This window comes from Orcinus orca, chromosome 6 (genome assembly GCF_937001465.1).
Source record: "Orcinus orca chromosome 6, mOrcOrc1.1, whole genome shotgun sequence".
Lineage (NCBI taxonomy): Eukaryota > Metazoa > Chordata > Mammalia > Artiodactyla > Delphinidae > Orcinus > Orcinus orca.
The window spans coordinates 31,630,960-31,658,651 of record NC_064564.1 but is presented as its reverse complement, the minus strand read 5'-3'; the positions used below and the strand labels follow the sequence as shown (position 1 = coordinate 31,658,651).

Below are 27,692 nucleotides of genomic sequence, written 5' to 3'. Positions count from 1 at the left end.
ACTTACGGCCCACAGGAGGCCTACAGGGGACCCACGTGGGCCCACAGGAAGCCCACATCAGGCCCACATGGGGCATAATGGTTTTAACCAGCCCCACCCCTGGTTTCCCATGAAGAGTGAGTCTTCCCCTGTAGGACTTCCGTCCTTAGCCAAGGCTTGGCAAGAGCTGGCTTAGAGGCCCCAGAACGACTCAGAGAAGCTTCCACAAGGGCAGATGCTAGGGACGCAGGGCTTGGCAGCCTCTCCCAGCTGTTGGGAAAACTGTTCTTCCCAGACTGCAAAGGAGCAACACACTGGATGACCTAAAGCCTTGTCCTGGTGCAGCACGTGTCTGCAGGAGTCGCCCACAGAGCCACCAGCCACCTGCCCTCACAGCCAGGCCAGGGGTCTCAGGCAGCACCCAGGCCTGTGTGCAGTGAGGCCCCCACACCACTTTGCCCCCACATTCACTTTGGCATGGAAACAAAGGCTGCTCCTGGTGTGGACGGTCAGCACTTCGGGCACCCAGTGCCGTCTAGACCCTTGGACCGCTCAAGGGACACCTCAAGTCCCAGAGTATCCGATGCGGGCAGACTGCTCAAGAAGTGGGCCAGGCCCTGTAGCCACGACCACACCTGCTGTTTGTCAGTGTTCAAATACTAACGAAGCTCACAGGAACTGGGGCCCGCAGCCTCACTGTGGACCAGCCAGGGGCCTCCCCACCTTCCCCGTGACAAGAGGGGTACCTCCAACGGTCAGCCTTTCACCTGACAGTGGCATTAGACACTCTGTTCTGGCACCAGAAACAAATGGCCTATAGAGCCAAAACATCATTCCGGGCGTCTCTGTATCCGGCCCCCTAGTCTCGAGCCAAGACAAGTGCTGAAACTCTCCTGTGCAGCATGAACAGGGAAGCAGGATGTGTCTCGGCTCTGCCCTAGGGTGACTCCACCCTGAGCTTCACTCCCCAGCTGGCACAGGGCCTGCCCTTCGGACAGCTCGACCTGAGTGGCTTTGTGAGGGGGTGTCTCCTCCCTGGGTGACCTCCCCTGCCTGAGTCCCCACAGGGAGAGATGAGAACACTCCCAGGTGAGGGAAGGACCTGGGGGCTGCACAGCAGCCCCTGGGGGTCCCAGAGACAAACGTGCTTCAGCATGGGCACCTGGCCTGCTGCTGATGGACACGTGCGAAAAACACAAAGCAGACTCCATCGTTCTACATGCACAGAGAAAGTCCTGGAAGGGTACCCGCACCTGCCTCTGTTCAGATGAGGAGGAGCCAGAGGCAGGGAGGATCAATGGGTCTGACAACAGCTTCTGACTAACAGCACACAACCACTTCTGAACACGACCACGCACCCCCACCCCGCACCGACTCCAAGCTTCCCTGAACCCTCCACTGGCCGCAAGGAGGGTTCTGTGCCCAGAGCCTCACCCCCACATCTGCCCTTCCCTGCGGGCCGGCCTGCCTACTGCTCCGACGGCTGGCCTGTCCCGGCACCCGCCCCACAGAGGCGTCCAGGCTTACCCTCCCTCCCCCGGCTCTCCATCCTGTGCATGGTTGCCTCGCCCACCCCAAGTTACCTCCTCACCTCCTGAAGCTGCCTGCAGCTCCACCCCAGTCGCCCCCACCCATCTCCAACCTCTCTCATCTTCTCTGAGCTTCAATGAAGCTGGGACCTTCTTTCTGTACTTCAAAGCTTAACACAGGTTTTATTTTCCTAGAGTCTTGTCTCCTGTTCAGTTCAAGGCAGCAAACTGAAAACCCTCTTTTGGCTTTAGCTCTGGGCTGGGCTAGCTGCCCCCACATCCCCAAAGCCATGGCTCTCAGCACCCAAGTTCAAGCTCCCTCCAGCCCTCGCAGCCAACCCAGATCCCACCGAGTGGGCACACTTCAGGGTCTTCCAACTGCTCTGCATGCCCTCCTCTCTACAATCTTTGCCCAAAGTCCCCCTGCCTCTCAGCCCTCAGGGGCTGCAACCAGCTTTGAATCTCCCTCCAGTCTCTCACAGGCATGTACTCAGTCTCCTCTCGGACCACAAAGCTCCTTGGTCACCCAGAAACCAGCAGACTGAGGACCCCTAGAGGGCTTGGCAAATGCCAGAGCACATGGGACAGGAGGGGGTGCCCTGGGGCATCCCACCCCCTTAGAGCAGCAGGAGCTCAGGCTGAGCCTGCACATGCCCCCAGTTGGAGGCCTGTGGGCGAGAGGGCCCAGGGCAGGAACCCACAGCACAGTCTCGGACCAGCAACCTCAGACCATGTGGGGGCCAAGCTGTGGCCCGAAGACTAGGAACTCAGCCAAGGTGTGCCTAAAAGGGCCAGGGTGTGAAAACGAGCAGTACCATCAGATTCACAGCATCAGAGGAAATAAGGCCTTCCAGGCCAGCAGGTACCACTACCTAAAATCAACCTGCCTAGGCCTGGTCCCTGTCTCCACCGAGCCGTGCCTCACACATTCCTTTCCTCCTGGCCACAGAGACAGAAGTAAAACATAAACCTTTTGTCCCTACTGTGCCTCAAAAAAAATTTTTTTTAGCCTGGAACAATAATTAACAATGCAAATGAAAACCCTTAGGAAAAAAAAGAACCACGTGGGTAGAAAGGTAGCATGGCAATGACCTCGGGGGCGAACGTGGTGCTGGTCACTCGCACACTTTTATTCTAAGTGCCCTGCTCTCATCTGCTTCCCACGCCTGGCCAGCCACCCTCCCAGCAGTGATACACATACTTGTCCGACCATGAGACACCTGGAAACCCAGGTGCCCTCACCACAGCTTCTCAGGCAAGAGCCAGGCACACACGGGCAGAAGAGGACCAGTGAGTGATGCCGTGAGGTAAGCAGGGAGCCAGGATGCATGCAGGCCTCCCAGCCCCCCACCCAACTTAGCAACTAACCAGTAGCCCCATGACACTTGAGCTGAAATAGGGCCCCTGTTAGTGGACAAGAAGCACTGGGCAGTCCCTGAGCATTTCTATGTGGTCCTATGCCTCCAACCTGTCCCTCCCACAGGAGGGTGCCAGAGTCCCTCTGATGGGGATGGACACTGAACGCTGATGGACGGCTGCCATGGACGTGGCCTCAGATCACAACAAGCACAATGTATCTTTATTGTACCAGCAAAAGCCACATGCCCTAAACCAGCATGTACAATCCAACTGGTTAAAAGCTTAACTTTTCCGTTGAAAAACAAAAACCTGAAAACCTCACAGCTTTTGAATCATTGGCCAATTGATCTGAGGAATGAAAACCATTTTGGACAGCCTGAGCAGATGTGCCACTCCTGGACATGGAGTCCTTGGGTACTAGGAGGGTGTTCCAGGGAGTCTGACTGGGACTTGAGTTTTGGTTTAGCAGAGCTTTGAGGAACTGAATAATTGACTTCATCTCTGAGGTCGGTGAGATGAGAAGGAAATACACCAAGTAAAGTGCTCCAGCTAGAGACAAGACCAGGAGGGGCCGGGCCCAGAAAGGGAGGCACAGCAGGAGGCTGGGAATCACATCTCTCAGGGTTAGAGATTCCTGACGTGACCAGAATGGAGAGGGGGGCTGGGACATCCTAGCTGGAGCACGTTCTCTCAGCATTTCCACATGCAGGGAGTGGGGCAGTGGGTTAACAGTACTGGATGTTGTGATACGGCCCTTGTACAGAAGTTACACCCTCCAGTGACCTTCTAGAACTGTCTCAGCTTGCTACATGCATGTCTTCAGAGTCCAGACACGTGTGAAACACACCATGCGTCTAGAGAAGGCCGGGGTTGTCTTTTTGTTGTCGCTGGAGCTGGGGACAGCGGACGTGTAAATTTGCCACAATCGCAACAGAAATAAAACTACGTCCAACATAAAAAAAGAAAAAAACACTAAACAAACGAGTGACGAGAGAAATGCAGAGCACCTGGGGGCCTGGCGGCAGAGCGCCCAAGGCCAGGAGTGGGTGAGCCACTGCACATGCTTTTGGTGTCCGGGCATGAGCCAGCCAAGAGCATGCACTGGCGCTTTCTGGGGCCAGAAGGGTGGGCATGGACGGGGTTCCGTTTCTTATATTAAATAGGTGATTTCAATGGGGTGGGGTAGGCGTCCTACAGAATGTATGGAAGGTAATGAAGACAGGGAGGGGCAGGGGAGAAACCAAGGGCCAGGAGGTGATAAAATACAAAAGAACAAATACAGACAGATGGACACAGACACGGGTCCACTGAGGAATCGAGCGCGAGGTTTGCTACTAGACTTATAGGTCACTCTCTCAGACGTTGGGTGGTAAACCGTCCAGCCTGCAAATGAATATAGAGGGAAGAAAACAAAGAGACAGGCATCAAGTACAGTCTCTGGGATTCCTCCTACACACCACAAGCCATATCAGCCTCTTCACTTAGCATCCACGGCTCCACCTAGCCCAGCCCAGAGGACCACAGCCACTGACCATGTAATGCAAAGGAGGCAGTGTTGGAGCGGAAGAGAAGCGGACCCCAGGAGAGCGTGCGGGGCAGGGTGGGGGGTGGGCACCGGCAGCGGTCACCACGACTTCTCTGGACAGAGATGGTGGGGGGTGGAGCACCTCATCGCGTAGCTGCTACGTCCACGGCAGCGGTGACGAGCATTTCCTCCTCAAGGCCAATCTCCCAGCTCGAGAGCTGTGCCCTCGTCCCCCCAGCTGGCCCTCCTGACGGAAGGACCCATGTTTAGTGGGGAATGGGGTGGGACGGGGTGGGCTAGTGCCTGGGAACCGGCGCAGAGCACGCAGCAGACGCCACATCTGACCTCTCACTGGTCCTGGCGCCTTCCCCAGGCCGGCTCTTGCAAAGCGCACCTCCCTCTGAGCTGCTTACAGCAAGACTCGACGATGGGAAGGCCATCCACTTTTTTCATTCAAAAGCTACGTCTATTATTTTTTTTCCTTAAGAAGCTGTCGGCAGCCTTGGCCGCAGCTCACGTCCCCTCTATGCCACACGGGCCCTATGAGGCTAGCACATGCTCGGAGACGGGCGAGCTGGGAATCACCTGGGCCATGCGCTCCGCCTCCATCACTGGCCAAGCCGGAGCAGATGTCTGCAGTCAGGGAGGCCCGCACGGAGCAAGGCTGCTGGGTCTGAACTGCCTTCCCACATGGGTCTGAAGCTGCTGTGGGCCCTGCCCCAGCTTGGGCAGGGTCCTTAGCAGGAGGGGCTCTGCTGCAGTCTGACAAGTGACCTGGGTTGGGGGGAGAAGGGGTGACAGGCACGATGAGGCACCACAGGACAGACCAGCCAGCTCAGGCCATGTCTATCCTCCCTGCTCTTTGCTGGGTGACCTTGGGGAAGCTGAGTCCCTGCAGGCAACGGGGGCATGGCTGGGTCGCCCATGTGGGGGTGTCAGGAAGATCAAAGAAAACGACTACTCTTTCTACTAATCACCAACACTGTGCCAGCCTGTGTTGTGCAAGTGCAGTGAAAAGACCACAGCACACCTGGAGATGCACACCTAGGCTCAAAAGGGACCTGTGGATTTCCTCACTCTCATAAGTCTCATGTTAGCTTTAGGAATTGGCATGGAATTCATGTAGCTTTGTGTAATCCTTGTAATCCTTGGATGTGTGCCCTGCAGGTTATCTGTAACATGGAGAGGGAGGGCTTAAGTTAACTCACTGCTGGCTTCCTACCTGGCGCATCTGGGGATTTCAGCTCCCTGGGTCCCCACCCCAGAGTGTGGGGGCTTGGGGTCAGGGTGCACTCTCAGTGCCTGGGCACTGCGGTTAAGGGCTAGGGGTGGGGGAGCCTTACCATCCTCTCCCCCCCACCAAGGCAGCTGTTCGACCCCCTCTGTCAGGGGGTGACATATGCCTGAGAAACGGGATCAGAGGAAGCAGCCTCCGTCCCAGGCAGCATTCTGCAAGGAGGAGCACACTGCAACCACAGGTGGCTGAGGACTCCACGAAAGCCTGCCCCTCAGTCCTTCCTTCCCGGCAGGAGGGGCAGAGGCCCGAACTCTCCCAGGCCTGAAACGGCTTCCCTGCTCCAGTGCAAGGAGATTCAAGAAGCGCTTTTTCAGGACCTCGTGCCTGCCTCCCGCCTGCCCGGCTCCCACGCATGAGGGCGGCCAGGAGGGCCCTGGGCCAACCTGTGCTGGAGGCCACGACCTTGAGCTGCTGCACCAGGGGGTTTAGCAACTTCCCCGCCTTCAGCTTGCTCTTGCTGGACCTTCTCCGGCGGCCGACTGGAGGTGCCGTGTGGAAGAGACCCAGGTTGGGGGGCAGCGGCTTGCCTAGGCGGCGGTACAGTGCCTCGATCTCCTGCTTCTGCTGACTCTGTAGCTCCGAGATCTCCTTCAGATGCCTGCAGGAGGGAAGGGAAGAGGGAAGCCAGGTGGGCGTTCTGCTTGATTCCAACACGAGGCCCCTGCAGGAGAGCCCGGGGCTGGCAGGACAGGTGTGAGGAGTGCGGCGGGGAGCCCACAGGGTAGCCTGGGCAGATGGGCCACGCACAGGGGACACGGGGGCATTTAAACATCACTTTCTGTTTACAGCTAAGCCAAGTGGGAGTATCACTGGGGGCCTCTGGCATCAACACACCCAGCAATAGAGAACTGCACAAAGCCCAGCCTAAGGAGATTCAAGTTTTCTGATATCCAGACTTGTAACATTGCTGTGTTTTTTAGTGGTAGGGGGAGCGGTATGAACAACTTCACACATTTATGCTTACAACACAAACCCTAATCATGAACATGGGTGAAGCAACAAATAATCAGTGCTCAGAACTGGAGGGTTGCCTCAGCTTATCAGGCAAATAAGTGTTACTTCCTCCATGTGAGGGAACAGGGCCCAAGAGGCCTCTCAGAGGAAAGGAAGGCTGCACAAGCAAGTCTACAGAAGACATGTTATTATCCAGGGACCCAGGGCTCCAGCCCTGGCCAGTGCAGCTTCCAGCTCAGGTTGACCCCACAAGCAGCATCATCCCTGGGAACAGAGTCGAGATGACAGGTCACGTGGGTAGGAAGCTGCCATGACGACTCGGGTAGAATCACTGGTTGTGGGCAAGGGCAGTTTCTAGAACAGTCCAGGAAAGGGCCCGGTGGTCCCTGCTGGCCTTCCTCAGGGAGCATGCAGCTAGGACCAGTGTTGGGGCAGGGGAAGGGGAGAGCGGGGCTGAGGTGAGGGCGGGGCTGGGGCTCTCCGTGCAGAGCCAATAGTGGGAGAGAGAGGCACGGGCTCCTCCTGCCCACGTCTCCCATCTCTGGGCCCACTCCAAGAGCCCATGGCCACTCCTTCCCAAGGACTCCGGCCTCTCCCCACCTTAGTAACTGTACAGTGGGGCGCTCTTGCCCTGAAGGAGACTTCACGGTGTAGCTGTACCTCAGTGACCCTGACCAAAGCAGGGGCAGGTAGAACTTGCAGGGGGAGAGAGCGAGTGTGAGCAAGGCCTGTGTGTGAGGCCAAAGGATGAGGGGAGGTGTGGCCCTCAGAGACCAGGGACCAGGTCTGACGGCAGGGACATCACCTGTACCCTGTCACCCGGCCCAGGCAGCTCAAAGTGCACATGGCAGGACCTGGACTTCAGCTGCCGGACACTTCCCTGACACCATGGCCCGGACCCGACCTGGTCCGCAGGACCTACTTCTCTCGAAGACTCTGCAACTCCTTCCTGATATCAGCATCCTCGATCTCTGAGTCATTGTCACTGCTGATGTAGGAGGACTGGGAGTGGAAGGAGGTCACGCTGATGGTGGGGACCTTCACGCCCATCCTGCTGGGTGTCTCCAGGCCTGGGGAGCCAGCCCGAGAGGACCTGTGCAGGAAGGCAGTGGCCTTCTTCACAAAGTCACTGGCCACACCACCACCGCTGCCAGGCAGGGAGGTGTGCTTCTGCATGGAGGGCCTCCTTCGAGGGCACTCGTCCCCAGAGTCACTGGACATGGGCTCGCCCATGCCGACCTCGATGGAGGAGGCTGTCTGTGCCCGCCGCACAGCCAGCTTCATGTCTGGGCTGTGGGGGGCCTCGTCCAGGTACACGTCAGGTGGGGCTGAGTACCGCAGGCTACTGGGGGAGGCCAGAGTCCACTCATCCTGGGTGCTGACCACTGAGAACCGGCCCACGGTTTTGGCTGGCGAGCTGCCATCCTGCTGCCCTGGCCACTTCTGAGGGGATCCCGAGATCAGAGTGCTGTGCGTCTGGGGGGGGCTCTCCAGGCCACGCTGAGTCAAGGTCCCCGGGCAGCTCTGCGTGGACTCGTCCAAGGTTTCCCCAGGGACCCTGCTGGTCCAATCTGTGGGCTCCAGACGTGCAGGGATGGCAGAAGCAGGGGCATCCTTGGGAAACAGTGGAAAGGAAAAGATTCCACACAAACACCATCAGAGAGCAAGCCCGCCAACCCACTGAGCGTCTCACTGGAGAAAACTCCTTACCTGGGGGACACTGGGTACTACGGGCGAATCTGAGGCCACCTGTCCTCCTTCACAGCCCAGCATGCTGCTCAAAGATGATTCTGCTGTAGGAACATCAAAATCATTACTCAGGCTGGTACAGAGAACAAGGGCAGGAATGGCCCAAAAGCAGCCAGTCAGAAGAGAAAGGGAGTGGCACTGAGAAGGTGTGTGTGCAGCTAGGAAAACGAAAACTACTGACATCCTAACCCTGTCACTTCACAGGAGACTCCTTAGAACCCAGAAAAGCAGGGAGACATCAGCCCAACACCACTCAGGTCCCTGAAGACCCCTGCTCCAGACCCTCAGGCACAGCCAGGCCCTCTACATACCTGATGACTATCACCTGTCTCACCTGTCCTCTCTAGACCCCTGACGATGTCACACTGTCTCACCTGATATCTCTATCACCTGATGGCATCACCTTCTCTCTCCCTGACATGTTCCGATGATAAAAGGGTCTTATGAGGTCCTGGAAAATCAGATCAATAAGGCTAATTCCTAACCCTGCTGCTCCAGTGTCTAGGGAAGGTTCCCGTCATCTGAGGCTGTCTCAGTTCCCCATCTACAGGTGATATTTCTGATCAGCCTTCCCAGGTTGCTGTGAAGAGTAAACAACAGAAGCAGAAGGACCTCATGTGTGGGAGTCTGGCCTGAGCTGAGACCTGCACACAGCAAGAGAAAGCTGAGGCTGTGCGTTAACCCGAGCTGGACTGACATGCTGTGGGGGGTTGGGGGTGGTGACAGGGGCTGACAGAGCCTCCAGCCAGGCTGGGGGGCTGCCCCCCTCACAGATTCCTGGGAAGACCTAGACCCATCTGGCATGCAACCCCAACCCTAGACAACACATGACACTCCTCCCCACGTGCCTGTGGCGGGGATCCTCCAACCTTGCTTTGCACACTTCCAGGGACAGGAGGCTCATTACCAACAGCTCTGACTGCCAGAAAAGTTCACCTCTTCCAAACTAGAATCTGTCTCCTTAGAACTCTCCTATGAGTTTTGTACTCTGGAAGGTTCCAGCACTTGAAGTCACTGATGCTGCAGAAGGACGCCCATGGTACACATCTCATGGACAGAAGTCAGGAGATGGAGCAGGCACTCAGGTACAACCTCTCGCCTTCTCCCTTCCTCAGCACACTCCTGCTTCACCCCATGACCCTCATCTTCCCCAGGTAAACATCATATGCTACAGCTTCTGACCCCAATTACAGCTGCCTCACCCCTCTCAAGAATGGCATCTATAAGAGAATGCCCTGTCCACGGGTCTAGCCAGAATCCAACGGTCCACTCCCCTTGCTCTGTGAACTGGGGGGCTGTGCCTGCCACTGACACACACCCAGGGTCCCGTTACAAGGTCAGCTGGATCCTTATCTTGCTAATCTCCCAAGGAATTCCAGGCCAAGAAAGAACCAACACCTTAGAAGGTCAGACCAACTTCCTTGGGCTGAAACACAGGTGTTCAGATAATGAAATGAGAACTACAGCGAGAGTCCCTGCAGAGATGCCTAATACCCAGGAGCCATGGAGGAAATCCTGTTTCAGAACTTCACAGATGGCTCCAGCCTGGCAGCTCCCGTGGACCTGCTGGAACTCCCCAGTCCCAGCCCTGTACTCTGTCCAAAATAGAAACAGTCATCTTGTAACCTTCTAAAGAAATGGAAGCTAGGGGTGTCCACCAGAATATATTGAGAGCACTGGGGGGCCAGAGAGGCCCTGATAACATCCCAACACGCAGTCAACAGGGCGTTCACCCATTTCCACAGACAGAGGACTTTCTCTCCCTGGAGTGTGAATACATGGTTTGTGCTAGAACTCAGTGGGTTTTAACTAAGGCTTTATCGTGATGAGCTCCTGCCACATCCGGGTCCCATCCAAGATGCTGTGGGGATGAAGGGTAAAGAGGCAGAATGTTTCAGAGTAAGGAAGGCTGGTAGCGCCTATGGCTTGTTACCTGTCACCGGCAAGGACGTGGCCTGCTCCAACGTGACATCTAACCCAAGGGCTGTTTCTGACTTTTCCAACTGAAGAAAGAAACAAAAAGGAAAGAGCTGTGAGCCTCACTTGCTAACACCTCTGCAGCAAAACTGCAAATCCTCTCCCCCAGTCCAAAGGCTGGGCTCCTCCTCCCTAGGCCACTCGAGCAAAACACGCACGGGTGGGTCAGGCAGGGGTCCCCGAGAAGGGGACGGCCTGGGCTGGGGTAAGGCGGCTCTATATGGCCAGGATGCCTGCTGGCCTGGGTTAGAGTCAGTCCCCGCCCCTGTCCAGACCCCCACCTGGGGACAGTGCCTCTGGGTGAGGTGGTACTCACCGCAGGCTGGGGCAGCAGGGCCAGGTCACCCCCAGAGGCCTCTGTGCGGGGTTCGTCCCCTCTTGGGGGCTCCGGGGTGAAGTCTCGGTCACCTGCCTCCACAGGGGTCCCGGCCAAGGCTGAGGAGGTGGGCACATGCTCCTGGTAGAGCAGAGTCCGCAGCTTCTCATCCAGGCTCTTGATGGTGCTGTCCACGAAGCCCACCCTTGGGGGTGGCCCTTCCCCATCTGACTCCAAGGCTGAGGGCGGCTGAGGGGGGGCGGCAGGTGCCAGCGGGGGGCTGGGAAGTTGGGGAGTGGCCAGGCTGATGGCCCCCACCACAGAGGGGAGTGGAGGAAGGGGCTGGCCCAGGGTGGGCTGAGGGGCCCCGCCAGGGGCACCAGACACAGGGGCCAAAGCCAACAGGGGCTCCCCCCTGGTGCTGGGCTCTCTGGCTGAGCCAGGATCCCCCGGACCCGTGGAGTGGGATGGGGCCTCCAGAGATGGGGCACAAGGCCCTCGGCCTGTGCCAGGGGCCTGTGCAGCAAGCTGGGCATCATGAGTCTCCACTGGTAGCCAGGGGGTCTTATGCTCACTGGCCGGCCCCTGAGGGGTCCCTGGGACCCCTGCCTGCACGGCAGCCCCTGTTGCTGGCTCTGGCTTAGGACTGGCAGCTGGTGGGGCCATGTCTTGGGGCACAGCAGTCACGGGAGGGGATGATGGCACCAGAGGGGATGGTGCACCACCAGGAGGGTCCCTGGGGCCTGCTTGGCTCAAAAGCTGCAGACTGGCCGAGAAGCTGGGCTTTTCCTTCGAAGACAGCTGGTCTTTGGAGAACGCTGGATCTAGAAGAAACAGGGAACATGCCTCTATACTAACCTATTCTGGTCCTATCTACCTGGCACTTCGCTAGCCAAAAAGATGCTTTCTATGAGCTGGCGGTGCCCTACACACCAGTCCTCTCTCCTTTGCTCAGACATGCCAACGTCATGCCTGTGCTGGCCTCTGCCTGAGACATCTTGCACAGGTCTTCCCGCAGCCCCACTTCCCACCTCAGGCTATGCACCAGCAGTGTCCCATTCAGCTGCACTAGCATACCCACACCTTCCTTCTGATTTTTCTGTAGCACCAAGCCATCAGGCATAACCCATCACCTGTCTGTCGACTGTCATTCCAGCTCCATAAAAATATGGCTCTGGTCACCCTTGCACTGGTCCATTCCACAAAACTGTAAAATGAAATTATAAAATCTAAGTAGTGAGCTGTACACACTCCCCTGCCCTGGAGTGAGCAGGAACTTCTGAGGAACCAGACACCGTGCTTTGGTAAGATCAGAAGCTCAGACCAGAGAGAGGAGATCAAGATGGAGGAATAGAAGGACACCTTCTACTAGTTCACCTCCCCCTATGAACACTTCAAAAATATATCAAATGTGGAGCAATTCTCACTACAATCAAACCAAAGACTGGCAGGAAGACTCTTATACAACCAAGGCAGTAAAGATCCACTTGGAGTTGGGTAAGAAGCCATCAGGTCAGAACCGGCACCCCTAGGAGGGGACACAGTAGAGAGGGATTACAAGGGCTTGGAGATCCTCCCTGGGGAGTGAGCCGTTTGAACACATATTGGGCTATAACAATCCTAGAATTCACTTGTGAAGAGTGTGAACACTCTTGCTTACTCCTAGGAACAAGACAGAGGAAGCAGATTGAAACTGCCTGGGACTCTGGTCAACTGTTCCAACACGTGCCCTAGCCCACACTGAACACCCACTCCTGCACCTCTAGCTCCAGCACAGCTTCCCACTAGGTCAAAGGCTGCTGTCACGGAGGAAAGTGTGCATTTGTGGGAGACAGAGCTGGCTCTGACCCAGCCCTGCATCTGAATGGGGTGGGAGCAGCCATTACTGGTGTTGACAGAGGTGGCAAATCAGTCTAGACTGGAGCTCTGACTGGTGTGCAGGGACAGCATCAGCACACACACTGGCCTACATCAGGCACCACTCAGACACTCTTGCTCCAGCATGGATCTCCACTGGTGCAAAGGTGCCATTGTCGGGAGGGTGAAGAGCACACACTTAGAGGGGAAGGAGGTAGCTCAGACCCCACCCTCAGGGATTCGGCTCCAGACCTCGGGACCAGACACCGCTCCTAAAAGGGCAGTGATGACCACTGAGCTTAGAAGCAGCCCCAGATCATATCTGGCTCTGCCTCCACCCTCTCCATCTCCATCCCCACCTACCACCAAGGTGATACTAGTCAGCGCACTCTGGGGCAAGACATGACCAACGCTCACTTCAGATCCAGCTCTCCCGACAAAGCCACTGGGCAGACAGACTGCACAGAGATGCTCCCACACGAGTACAACCCTCCAAAACCAAGACAGGTAACTGTTTCACCTAATTTCATAGAGACAACGTTAAGCAAAATGCAAATACAGAGGAGTCTGTTTGCAATGAAAAAATGATGAAAATAAAGAAACCTGAAAAATCAACAAATGAAACAGAGATAAATAATTTACCAGAAAGAGTTCAAGGCATTAGTAAAAAGAATGCTAAATGAACTAAGGAAAAGAATAGATGAACACAGTGAGAATTTTAACAAAGAAGTAGAAAATATAAAAAATAAACAGTCAGAGATGAAGAATACAACAACTGAAATGAAAAACACACTAGAAAGATTTAATAGCAGACTAAGTGATACAGAAGAATGCATAAGAGATCTGGAAGAGAGAATAATGGAAATCATCCAATCAGAACAGAAAAAGAATATAAAAAAATGAGAACACTTTAAGGGACCTCTAGGACAACATCAAGCACACTAGCATTTGCATTATAGGGGCTCCAGAAGAAAAGAGAGAGAAAAGTGTCAAAAATGTATTTGATGAAATTATGGCTGAAAACTTCCTAAACCTGCAGAAGGAAACATATCCAGGTACAGTAAGCAGAGAATGCCCCAAACAAGATTAACTGAAAGAGACACACACCAAAATGTACCATCATTAAAATGGTAAAAGTTAAAGACAAAGAGACAATTTAAAGGCAGCAAGAAGAAAACAGAGTCACATACAAAGGAACACCCATAAATGTATCAGCTGATTTTTCTGCAGAAACTTTGCAGGCCGGAAGGGAATGGCATGACATATTTAAAGTGCTGAAAGGGCAAAATCTACAACCTAGGATACTCTACCCAGCAAGATTATCATTCAGAATTAAAAGAGCAACAAAGAACTTCTTAGATAAGGAAAAACTAAAAGAGTTCATCAATACTTAAACCACCCTAAAAGAAGTCTTAAAAGGTCTTCTCCAAGTGGAAAAAAAAAGGCTACAACAAGATGTAAAAATTTATAGGAAAGGAAAAATCCCACTAGTAAAAGCAAATATATAGTAAAGGCTGTGGATCAGCTGCTTACATAAGTTAGTACAAGATTAAAAGACAAAAATTAGAAAGTCAACCATAACTACAATAAACAGCTAAGGGATAAACATGAAGATGTAAATATGACATCAAAAACACAAAATGTGGCGACTTCCCTGGCAGTCCAGTGGTTAACACTCCACGCTTCCACTGCAGGGGGCACAGGTTTGATCCCTGGTCATGGAACTACGATCCCGCATGTCGCTCAGCACGGCCAAAAAAAAAAAAAAACCACAAAATGTGGGGGAGAGGAGTAAAAAAATGTAGATTTTTTAGAATGTGTTTGAACTTAAATGACTACCAGTTTAAAACAAGTAGATACATAGGTCAATATATATGAACCCCAAGGTAACCACAAATCAAAATCCTACAATAGATACACACAAAAGATAGGGAGAAAGTAAGACAAGCGTACCGCTAAGGAAAATCATCAAACCACAAGGGAAGAAACTAAAAGAAGAAGAAAAGAATATAGAATGACAAAAACAACCAGAAAACAAGTAACAAAATGGCAGTTAAGTACACACCTATATGTAATTACTTTAAATGTCAATGGACTAAATGTTCCAATCAAAATACATAAAGTGGATGACTGGATAAAAAACAAGACCCACCTATGGGCAAGAGACTCTCTTTAGAGTGAAAGACACACAGACTGAAAGTGAGGAGATGGAAGGAGATATTTCATGGAAATGAAAATGATAAGAAAGCTGGTAGTGATACTCATATCTTACAAATTAGACTTTAGAAGAAAGTGTAGAAAAGACAGAGAAGGGCATTAAATAATGATATAGTGATCAATACAAGAAGAGAATATAACATTCATTAATATATATGCACCCAATATAGGTGCACCTAAATATGGAAAGCAAATATGAACAGGAGAAATTGACAATAGAATAATAGTAGGAGACTGTAACACCCTACTTACATCAAGGGACATATCATATAGAAAGAAAATCAATAAGGAAATAGTGGTCTTAAATGACACATTCGACCAGTTGCCCTTAATAGATACATACAGGACATTCCATCCAAAAACAGCACAATATACATTCTGTTCAAGTGCATGTGAAACATTCTCCAGGATAGATCACAGGCTAGGCCACAACAAGTCTTAACAAATTTAGAAAACAGATATTACATCAAGCATTATTTCTGACAACAAAAGTATGAAACTAGGATTCAATTACAGGAAGAAAAATGGAAAAAACTAAAACATATGGAGATTAAACAATATCCTATTATAAAAACAATGGGTCAACGAAGAAATCAAAGAGGAAATCAGAAAACATCTGGAGAAATGAAAATAAAAACACAACTTTCAAAAATCTATGTGACACTGAAAAGTGGTTCTAAGAGGGGAGTTTATAGCAATATAGGCCTACCTCAAAAAGAAAGAAAAATCTCAAATAAATAACCGAATTTACTGTCCAAAGGAATTAAAGAACAAACAAAGCCCAAAGTCAGCAGAAAAAAGAAATAATAAAGATCAGAGAAGAAATGAATAAAATAGAGACCAAAAAACAACATAATAATCAATGAAAACAAGAGATATTTTTTTTAAAAGACAAACAAAATTGATAAGCCTTTATCCAGGCTCATTAAGAAAAAAAAAGAGAGGACTCAAACAAAATAAGAAATAAAGAGGAGAAATTACAACTGATATCACAGAGGTATGAAAAAATCATAAGAACAGTTATACAGCAACAAACTGGACAACCTAAAAGTGGATAAAAAATCCTAGAGCCACACAATCTTCTAAGACTGAATCAGAAAGAAATAGACAATCTGAAGAGACTGGTCACTAGTAGTGAAATTGAATTCATAATCAAAAAACGCCCAGCAAACAAAGGTCCAGGACAAGATAGATGGCTTCACAGGGAAATTCTATCAAATATATAAAGAAGAGCAAATACCTAGCCTTCTCAAACTATCCCAAAAACTGATGAGGAGAGAACATTCCCAAATTCATTCTACGAGGCCACCATTATCCTGATACCAAACCTAGAAAAATATACTACAAAAGAATTACAGGCCAATAACAAGCATATAAAAAGATGTTCAACATTGCTAACTATTAGAGAAATGCAAATCAAAACTACAATGAGGTACCACCTCAAACCAGTCAGAATGGCCATCATTAAAAAGTCTAAAAATAAATGCTGGAGAGGATGTAGAGAAAAGAGAACCCTCCTACACTGTTGTTGAGAATGTAAGTTGGTGCAGCCACTATGAAAAACAGTATGGAGGTTCCTCAAAAAGCTAAAAATAGACTTGCCATATGATCCAGCAATCCCACTACAGGGCATATATCCAGACAAAACTATAATTCAAAAAGATACGTGCACCCCCTACGTTAATAGCAGCACTATTCACAATAGCTAATACATGGAAACAACCTAAATGTCCATTGACACATAAATGGACAAAGAAGATGTGGTACAAAAAAAGGGAAGAAGTGGTACAGATATACAATGGAATACTACAGCCATAAAAAAAAGAACAAAATAAGACAGCAGAAGCAAGAACTACAATACTACAGCCTGTGGAACAAAAACCACACTAACAGAAAGACAGACAAGATGAAAAGGCAGAGAGCTATGTATCGGACGAAGGAACAAGATAAAACCCCAGAAAAACATCTAAGTGAAGTGAAGATAGGCAACCTTCCAGAAAAACAATTCAGAATAATGATAGTGAAGATGATCCAGGACCTCGAAAAGGAATGGAGGCAAAGATTGAGAAGATGCAAGAAATGTTTAACAAAGATCTAGAAGAATTAAAAAACAAACAGAGATGAACAACACAATAATTGAAATGAAAAATACACTAGAAGGAATCAATAGCAGAATAATTGAGGCAGAAGAACGGATAAGTGACCTGGAAGACAGAATGGTGGAATTCACTGCCATGGAACAGAATAAAGAAAAAACAATGAGAAGAAATGAAGACAGCCTAAGAGGCCTCTGGGACAACATTAAAAACAACAATATTCGCATTACAGGGGTCCCAGAAGGAGGGGAGAGAGAGAAAGGACCAGAGGAAATATTTGAAGAGATTATAGTCAAAAACTTCCCTAACATGGGAAAGGAAATGGCCACCCAAGTCCAGGAAGTGCAGAGAGTCCCATACAGGATAAAAGCAAGGAGAAACATGCTGAGACACACAGTAATCAAATTGGCAAAAATCACAGACAAAGAAAAATTATTGAAAGCAGCAAGTGAAAAATGACAAGTAACATACAAGGGAACTCCCATAAGGTTAACAGCAGATTTCTCTGCAGAAACTCTACAAGCCAGAAGGCAGTGGCATGATATACTCAAAGTGATGAAAGGGAAGAAACTACAACCAAGATTACTCTACCCAGCAAGGATCTCATTCAGATTTGATGGAGAAATCAAAAGCTTTACAGACAAGCAAAAGCTAAGAGAATTCAGCACCACCAAACCAGCTCTACAACAAATGCTAAAGGAACTTCTCTAAGTGGGAAACACAGAGAAGAAAACGACCTACAAAAACAAACCCAAAACAATTAAGAAAATGGTCATAGGAACATACATATCAATAACTACCTTAAATGTGAATGGAATAAATGCTCCAACCAAAAGACGCAGGCTTGCTGAAATGATACGAAAACAAGACCCATATATATACTGTCTACAAAAGACCCAAATCAGACCCATGGACACATTCAGACTGAAAGTGAGGGGATGGAAAAAGATATTCCATGCAAATGGAAATCAAAAGAAAGCTGGAGTAGCAATACTCATATCAGATAAAATAGACTTTAAAATAAAGAATGTTACAAGAGACAAGGAAGGACACTACATAATAATGAAGGTATCAATCCAAGAAGAACATATAACAATTATAAATATATATACACCGAACACAGGAGCACCTCAATACGTAAGGCAACTGGTAGCAGCTATAAAAGAGGAAATCGACAGTAACACAATAATAGTGGGGGAACGTAACACCTCACTTACACCAATGGACAGATCATCCAAACAGAAAATTAATGAGGAAAAACAAGCTTTAAATGACACAACAGACCAGATAGATTTAATTGATATTTATAGGACATTCCATCCAAAACCAGCAGATTACACTTTCTTCTCAAGTGTGCACAGAATATTCTCCAGGACAGATCACATAATGGGTCACAAATCAAGCCTTAGTAAATTTAAGAAAATTGAAATCATATCAAGCATCTTTTCTGACCACAATGCTGTGAGATTAGAAATCAATTATAGGGAAAAAGAACAAAAACCACAAACACATGGAGGCTAAACAATACATTACTAAATAACCAAGAGATCACTGAAGAAATCAAAGAGTAAGTCAAAAAATACCTAGAGACAATGAAAACACGATGATCCAAAATCTATGGGATGCAGCAAAAGCAGTTCTAAGAGGGAAATTTATAGCTATACAAGCCTACCTCAAGAAACAAGAAAAATCTCAAACAATGTAACGTTAAACCTAAAGGAACTAGAGAAAGAAGAACAAACAAAACCCAAAGTTAGCAGAAGGAAAGAAATCATAAAGATCAGAGCAGAAATAAATGAAATAGAAACAAGGAAAACAATAGCAAAGATCAATAAAACTAAAAGCTGGTTCTTTGAGAAGATTAACAGCATTGATAAACCATTAGCCAGGCTCATCAAGAAAAAGAGGGAGCAGACTGAAATCTATAAAATTAGAAATGAAAAAGGAGAAGTTACAACAGACACCACAGAAATACAAAGCATCCTAAGGGACTACTACAAGCAACTCTATGCCAATAAAATGGACAACCTGGAAGAAATGGACAAATTCTTAGAAAGGTATAATCTTCCAAGACTGAACCAGGAAGAAATAGAAAATATGAACAGACCAATCACAACTAATGAAATTCAAACTGTGATTAAAAATCTTCCAACAGGGCTTCCCTGGTGGCGCAGTGGTTGAGAGTCCGCCTGCCGATGCAGGGGACGCGGGTTCGTGCCCCGGTCTAGGAAGATCCCACATGCTGCGGAGCGGCTGGGCCTGTGAGCCGTGGCCGCTGAGCTTGCACGTCCGGAGCCTGTGCTCCGCAATGGGAGAGGCCACAACAGTGAGAGGCCCGCGTACCGCAAAAAAAAAAAAATCTTCCAACAAACAAAAGTCCAGGACCAGATGGCTTCACAGGTGAATTCTACCAAAGATTTATAGAAGAGCTAACACCCATCCTTCTCAAACTCTTCCAAAAAACTGCAGAGGAAGGAACACTCCCAAACTCATTCTATGAGGCCACCATCACCCTGATACCAAAACCAGACAAAGATACTACAAAAAAAGAAAACTAAAGGCCAATATCACTGATGAATATAGATGCAAAAATCCTCAACAAAATACTAGCAAACAGAATCCAACAACACATTAAAAGGATCATACCCCATGATCAAGTGGGATTTATCCGAGGGATGCAGGGATTCTTCAATATATGCAAATCAATGTGATACACCATATTAACAAATTGAAAAATAAAAACCATAGGATCATCTCAATAGATGCAGCAAAAGCTTTTGACAAAATTCAACACGCATTTATGATAAAAACTATCCAGAAAGTGGGCATAGAGGGAATCTACCTCAGCATAATAAAGCCATATATGACAAATGCACATCAAACATCATTCTCATTGGTGAAAAACTGAAAGCATTTCCTCTAAGATCAGGAACAAGACAAAGATGTCCACTCTCACCACTATTATTCAACATAGTTTTGGAAGTCCTACACATGGCAATCAGAGAAGAAAAAGAAATAAAAGGAATACAAACTGGAAAAGAAGAAGTAAAACTGTCACACTTTGCAGGTGACATGATACTATACACAGAGAATCCTAAAGATGCCACCAGAAAACTACTAGAGCTAATCAATGAATTTGGTAAAGCTGCAGGATACAAAATTAATGCACAGAAATCTCTTGCATTCCTATACACTAACGATGGAAAATATGAAAGAGAAATTAAGGAAACACTCCCATTTACCACTGCAACAAAAAGAATAAAATACCTAGGAATAAACCTACCTAGGGAGACAAAAGACCTGTATGCAGAAAACTATAAGACACTGTTGAAAGAAATTAAAGATGATACCAACAGATGGAGAGATATACCATGTTCTTGGATTGGAAGAATCAATATTGTGAAAATGACTATACTACCCAAAGTAATCTACAGATTCAATGCAATCCTTATCGAATTACCAATGGCATTTTTTACAGAACTAGAACAAAAAACCTTAAAATTTGTATGGAGACACAAAAGGCCCTGAATAGCCAAAGCAGTCTTGAGGGAAAAAAACGGAGCTGGAGGATTCAGACTCCCTGACTTCAGACTATCTTACAAAGCTACAGTAATCAAGACAATATGGTACTTGCACAAAAACAGAAATATAGACCAATGGAACAGGATAGAAAGCCCAAAGATAAACCCACGCACCTATGGTCAACTAATCTATGACAAAGGAGGCAAAGATATACAATGGAGAAAAGACAGTCTCTTCAATAAGTGGTGCTGGGAAAACTGGACAGGTACATGTAAAAGAAATTAGAACACTCCCTAACACCAAACACAAAAATAAACTCAAAATGGATTAGAGACCTAAATGTAAGACCAGACACTGTACAACTCCTAGAGGAAAACACAGGAAGAACACTCTTTGACATAAATCACAGCAAGATCTTTTTTGATCCACCTCCTAGAGTAATGGAAATAAAAACAAAAATAAACAAATGGGACCTAATGAAACTTAAAAGCTTTTGCAAAGCAAAGGAAACTACAAACAAGACGAAAAGACAACCCTCAGAATGGGAAAAAATATTTCCAAACGAATCAACGGACAAAGGATTAATCTCCCAAATATATAAACAGCTCATGCAGCTCAATATTAAAAAAAAAAACCACCCAATCCAAAAATGGACAGAAGACCTAAATAGACATTTCTCCAAAGACGACAAACAGATGGCCAAGAAGCACATGAAAAGCTGCTCAACATCACTGATCATTAGAGAAATGCAAATCAAAACTACAAGGAGGTATCCCCTCACACCAGTCAGAATGGGCATCATCAGAAAATCTACAAACAACAAATGCTGGAAAGGGTGTGGAGAAAAGGGAACCCTCTTGCACTGTTGGTGGGAATGTAAATTGATACAGCCACTATGGAGAACAGTATGGAGGTTCCTTAAAAAACTAAAAATAGAATTACCATATGACCCAGCAATCCCACTACTGGGCAAATACCCAGAGAAAACCATAATTCAAAAAGACACATGCAGCCCAATGTTCATTGCTGAGCTATTTACAATAGCCAGGACATGGAAGCAACCTAAGTGTCCATCAACAGATGAATGGATAAAGAAGATGTGGCACATATATAATGGAATATTACTCAGCCATAAAAGGAAACGAAATTGAGTTATTTGTAGTGAGGTGGATGGACCTAGAGTCTGTCATACAGAGTGAAGTAAGTCAGAAAGAGAAAAACAAATAACGTATGCTAACACATATATATGGAATCTAATCAAAAAAAAAAAAAGGTCATGAAGAACCTAGGGTTAAGACGGGAATAAAGACACAGACCTACTAGAGAATGGACTTGAGGATATGGGGAGAGGGAAGGGTAAGTTGTGACAAAGTGAGAGAGTGGCATGGACATATATACACTACCAAACGTAAAATAGATAGCTAGTGGGAAGCAGCCATATTGCACAGGGAGATCAGCTCTGTGGTTTGTGACCACCTAGAGGGGTGGGATAGGGAGGGTGGGAGGGAGGGAGACGCAAGTGGGAAGAGATATGGGAACATATGTATAACTGATTCACTGTTATTAAGCAGAAACCAACACACCATTATAAAGCAATTATACTCCAATAAGGATGCCAAAAAAAAAAAAGATGTGGTACATATACACAATGGAATATTACTTAGCCATAAAGAGGAACAAAATTGGGTCATTTGTAGAGACGTGGTTGAATCTAGAGACTGTCATACGGAGTGAAGTCAGAAAGAGAGAAACAAATACCGTATATTAACGCATATATGTGGAACGTAGAAAAATGGTACATATGAACCAGTTTGCAGGGCAGAAATAGACACACAGATGTAGAGAACAAACGTATGGACACCAAGGGGGAAAAGCAGCGGGGGGTGGGGTGTGTGTGATGAATTGGGAGATTGAGATTGACATGTATACACTGATGTGTATAAAATGGATGACTAATAAGAACCTGCTGTATAAAAATAAATAAATTAAATTTAATTTAAAAAAAGGAAAAGCAAGATGCAGAAAAGTGTGAATAATATGACCCTGTTTTTGTAAAACTAACAACAATAAAAATATTTCATGTACATCTATATATGTGTCTGTACAATTATATGAGCATTTTTTAAAAATGAAAAAAGAACAAAATAATACCATTTGTAGCCACATGGATGGAACTAGAGATTATCATACTAAGTGAAGTAAGTCAGACAAAGACAAATACCATATGGTATCACTTACATATGGAATGTAAAATATAACACAGGGCTTCCCAGGTGGCATAGTGGTTGAGAGTCCGCCTGCCGATGCAGGGGACACAGGTTCGTGCCCCGATCCGGGAAGATCCCACATGCCACGGAGCGGCTGGGCCTGTGAGCCATGGCCGCTGAGCCTGCACGTCCGGAGCCTGTGCTCCGCAATGAGAGAGGCCACAACAGTGAGAGGCCCGTGTAACCGCAAAAAAAAAAAAAAAAAAAAATATATATATATATATATATATATATAAAACAAATGAACTTATCTTCAAAACAGAAATGGACCCACAGACATAGACAACAGACTTACGGTTGCCAAGGGGGAAGTGGGGTGAGGGAGGGATGGATTGGGAGTCTGGGATTAGCAGATGCAAACTATTATATATAGAATGGATAAACAACAAGGTCCTACTGTATAGCACAGGGAGGGAACTATATTCAATATCTTATGATAAACCATAATGGAAAAGAATATTTTTAAAAAAGAATGGTTATATAACTGAATCACTTAGCTGTAGAGCAGAAATTAACACATTGTAAAACAACATACTTCAATTAAAAATTTTTTTTAAATGTAAATTACAGGCCAATATCTATGATCAATACTGATGCAAAATGTTCAAAAAATATTAGCAAGTCAAATATCAACATAATACATAAAGGATCATACACCATGATAAAGTGGGATTTATTCCATGGATGAAAGAATCCACAAGTCAATCAGTGTGTTACACCACATTAACAAAAGGAAGGATAAAAATCACATGATCATCTCAATAGACTCAGAAAAAACCTTTAACAAAATTCAACATCCATTCATGAAAAAAACTCTTCTCAAAGTTGGTACACAGGGAACATATCTCAACATAATGAAGGCCATTTATGACAAACCCACATCTAACATCATACTCAACAGTGAAGAGCTAAAAGCTTTTCCTCTAAAATCAGTAACAAGACAAGGATGCCCTCACTGCTTCTATTTAACAGAGTACTGGAAGTTCTAGCCACAGCAACCAGACAAGAAAAAGAAATAAGAGCATCCAAATTCGAAGGGAAGAAGTAAAATTACCACCATTTGCAGGTGACATACTATATATAGAAAATTACAAAGTCTCTACCAAAAAACTATGAGAACTAATAAATGAATTCAGTAAAGCTGCAGAATACAAAATTGATATACAGAAATCTATTGCTTTTCTATACACTAATAATCAAGTATCAGAAAGCAAGAAAACAATCCCATTTAATATTGCACCAAAAAGATTAAAATACCTAGGAATAAATTTAACCAAGGAGGTGAAAGATTTGTAATCTGACAACTATAAAACATTGATGAAGGGGAGAGACCTTCAAGATGGCGGAGGAGTAAGACATAGAGATCACCTTCCTCCCCACAAATACATCAGAAATACATCTACATGTTGAACAACTCCTACAGAATCTAATGAACGCTGGCAGAAGACCTCAGACTTCCCAAAAGGCAAGAAACGCCCCACGTACCTGGGTAGGGCAAAAGAAAAAACAGAGACAAAAGAATAGGGATGGGGCCTGCAATTCTGGGAGGGAGTGGTGAAGGAGGAAAAGTTTCCACACACTAGGAAGCCCCTTCACTGGTGGGGATGGGGGGTGCCGGGGGGGAAGCTGTGGAGTCACAGAGGAGAGCACAGCAACAGGGTTGCAGAAGGCAAAGCAGAGAGATTCCCGCACAGAGGACCGGTGCCGACCAGCACTCACCAGCATGAGAGGCTTGTCTGCTCACCCACCGGGGCGGGTGGGGGCTGGGAGCTGAGGTTCCGACTTTGGAGGTGAGATCCCAGGGAGAGGATGGGGGTTGGCTGCGTGAACACAGCCTGAGGGGGGATAGTGTGCCACAGATAGCCAGGAGGGAGTCCGGGAAAAAGTCTGGAACTGCCTAAAAGGCAAGAGACCATTGTTTCCAGGAGCGCCAGGAGAGGGGATTCAGAGCACGGCCTAAACGAGCTCCAGAGACGGGTGGGCTATCAGCACAGACACCAAAGTAGGGGCCATGAAATGCTAAGGCTGCTGCTGCATCCACCAAGAAGCCTGTCAAGTGCAGGTCACTATCCACACCTCCCCTCCCAGGAGTCTAAGCAGCCCGCCACTGCCAGAATCCTGTGATCCAGGGACAACTTCCCTGGGAGAACACACGGCGCACCTCAGGCTGTTGCAACATCACACCAGCCTCTGCTGCTGCAGGCTTGCCCTGCATTCCATACCCCTCCGTGCACCCAGCCTGAGTGAGACGGAGACCCCTAATCAGCTGCTAATTTTAAACCCCGTCCTGTCTGAGCGAAGAACAGGTGCCGTCAGGCGACCTACATGCAGAGGCGGGGCCAAATCCAAAGCTGAACCCCATAAGCTGTGCAAACAAAGAAGAGAAAGGTAAATCTCTCCCAGCAGCCTCAGTAGCAGTGGATTAAATCTCCACAATCAACTTGATGTCCCCTGCATCTGTGGAATGCATGAAAAGACAACGAATCATCCCAAAATTGAGGCGGTGGACTTTGGGAGCAACTGTAGACTTGGGGTTTGCTTTCTGCATCTAATTTATTTCTGGTGTAATGTTCATCTTATTTCAGTATTTAGAGTTTATTATCATTGGTAGATTTGTTTATTGATCTGGTGGCACTCTTCCTTTTTAATATATATATATATATTTTTTTTTTTCTCTTTTTGTGAGTGTGTATGCGCATGCTTCATGTGAATTTGTCTGTATAGCTTTGCTTTTACCATTTGTCCTAGGGTTCTGTCTGTCCGTTTTTTCTTTTCTTTTTTATTATTACTTTTTTTTTTACTTTTAATAATTTATTTTTCATTTTAATAACTTTATTTCATTTATTTATTTATTTTTCTCTGATTCTTTATTTTTCTCTCCCTTTTCTTCTGAGCCATGTGACTGGCAGGGTCTTGGTACTCTGGCTGGGTGTCAGGCCTGTGCCTCTGAGATGGGAGAGGTGAGTTAAGGACATTGGTCCACCAGAGACCTCCGGAATCCATGTAATATCAAACAACAAAAGCTCTCCCACAGATGTCCATCTCAATGCTAAGACCCAGCTCCACTCAACGACCAGCAAGCTACAGTGCTGGACACCCTATGCCAAACAACTAGCAAGACAGGAACACAAACCCACCCACCAGCAGAGAGGTTGCCTAAAATCATAAGGTCATAGGCACCCCAAAACACACCACAGGACACAGTCCTGCTCACCAGAAAGACAAGATACAGCCTCATACACCAGAACACACACACCAGTCCCCTCCACCAGGAAGCCTACACAACCCACTGAACCAACTTTAGCCGCTGCGGACAGAAACCAAAAAAAACCAGGAACTACGAACCTGCAGCCTGTGAAAAGGGGACCCCAAACACAGTAAGTGAAGCAAAATGAGAAGACAGAGAAACACACAGCAGATGAAGAAGCATGGTAAAAACCCACCAGACCGAACAAATGAAGAGGAAATAGGCAGTCTGCCTGAAAAAGGATTCAGAATAATGATAGTAAAGATGATCCAAAATCTTGGAAATAGAATAGAGAAAATACAAGAAACGTTTAACAAGGACCTAGAAGAACTAAAGAGCAAACAAACAGTGATGAACAACACGATAAATGAAATTAAAAATTCTCTAGAAGGAATCAATAGCAGAATACCTGAGGCAGAAGAAAGGATAAGTGACCTGGAAGATAAAAGAGTGGAAGTAACTACCGCAGAGCAGAATAAAGAAAAAAGAATAAAAAGAATTGAGGACAGTCTCAGAGAATTCTGGGAAAATATTAAACACAATAACATTCGAATTATAGGGGTCCCAGAAGAAGAAGAGAAAAAGAAACGGACTGAGAAAATATTTGAAGAGATTATAGTTGAAAACGTCCCTAATATGGGAAAGGAAATAGTCAGTCAAGTCCAGGAAGCACGAAAGGCCCATAAAGGATAAATCCAAGGAGAAACACGCCAAGACACGTATTAATCAAACTATCAAAAATTAAATACAAAGAAAAAAGATTAAAAGCAGCAAGGGAGCAACAACAAATAACATACAAGGGAATCGCCGTAAGGTTAACAGCTGATCTTTCAGCAGAAACTCTGCAAGCCAGAAGGGAGTGGCAGGACACATTTAAAGTGATGAAAGGGAAAAACCTACAACCAAGATTACTCTACCCAGCAAGGATCTCATTCAGATTCAATGAAGATTTTAAAAACTTTATAGACAAGCAAAAGCTAGAGAATTCAGCACAACCAAACCAGCTTTACAACAAATGCTAAAGGAACTTCTCTAGGCAAGAAACACAAGAGAAGGAAAAGACCTACAATAACAAACCCAACATAATTAAGAAAATGGTAATAGGAACATACATATCAATAATTACCTTAAATGTAAATGGATTAAATGCTCCAACCAAAAGATATAGACTGGCTGAATGGATAAAAAAGCAATACCCATATATATGCTGTCTACAAGAGTCCCACTTCAGACCTAGGGACACATACAGACTGAAAGTGAGGGGATGGAAAAAGATATTCCACGCAAATTGAAATCAAAAGAAAGCTGGAGTAGCAACTCTCATATCAGACAAAATAGACTTTAAAATAAAGACTATTACAAGAGACAAAGAAGGACACTACGTAATGATCAAGGGATCGATCCAAGAAGAAGATATAACAATTGTAAATATTTATACACCCAACATAGGAGCACCTCAATACATAAGGCAAACGCTAACAGCCATAAAAGGGCAAATCGACAGTAACACAATCATAGTAGGGGACTTTAACACCCCACATTAACCAATGGATAGATCATCCAAAATGAAAATAAATAAGGAAACACAAGCTTTAAATGACACATTAAACAAGATAGACTTAATTGATATTTATAGGACATTCCATCCAAAAACAACAGAATACACGTTCTTCTCAATCCCTCATGGAACATTCTCCAAAATAGATCATATCTTGAGTCACAAATCAGCCTTGGTAAATTTAAGAAAATTGAAATCGTATCAAGTATCTTTTCCGAACACAACGCTATGAGACTAGATATC

At 46.8% G+C, this 27,692-nt stretch overlaps 1 protein-coding gene across 7 annotated transcripts in view; it reads right to left on the bottom strand.

Annotated features, from left to right (window-relative positions):
• Nucleotides 1-27,692, bottom strand: part of WNK2 (WNK lysine deficient protein kinase 2) — a 158,248-nt gene that overhangs the window by 32,027 nt on the left and 98,529 nt on the right. For 4 of the 7 annotated variants that reach the window (XM_033413628.2, XM_049711468.1, XM_033413634.1 and 1 more), the window contains 7 exons: nt 10,686-11,509; nt 10,326-10,395; nt 8,354-8,436; nt 7,566-8,257; nt 6,073-6,287; nt 4,978-5,166; nt 4,152-4,250 (listed from right to left, as the gene is read on the bottom strand). In XM_033413628.2, the coding sequence (XP_033269519.1) occupies nt 4,152-4,250; nt 4,978-5,166; nt 6,073-6,287; nt 7,566-8,257; nt 8,354-8,436; nt 10,326-10,395; nt 10,686-11,509 (2,172 nt within the window). The remainder of the gene's footprint in view (nt 1-4,151; nt 4,251-4,977; nt 5,167-6,072; nt 6,288-7,565; nt 8,258-8,353; nt 8,437-10,325; nt 10,396-10,685; nt 11,510-27,692) is intronic. The other 3 variants (XM_033413629.2, XM_033413630.2, XM_033413632.2) reach the window with 3 other exon arrangements.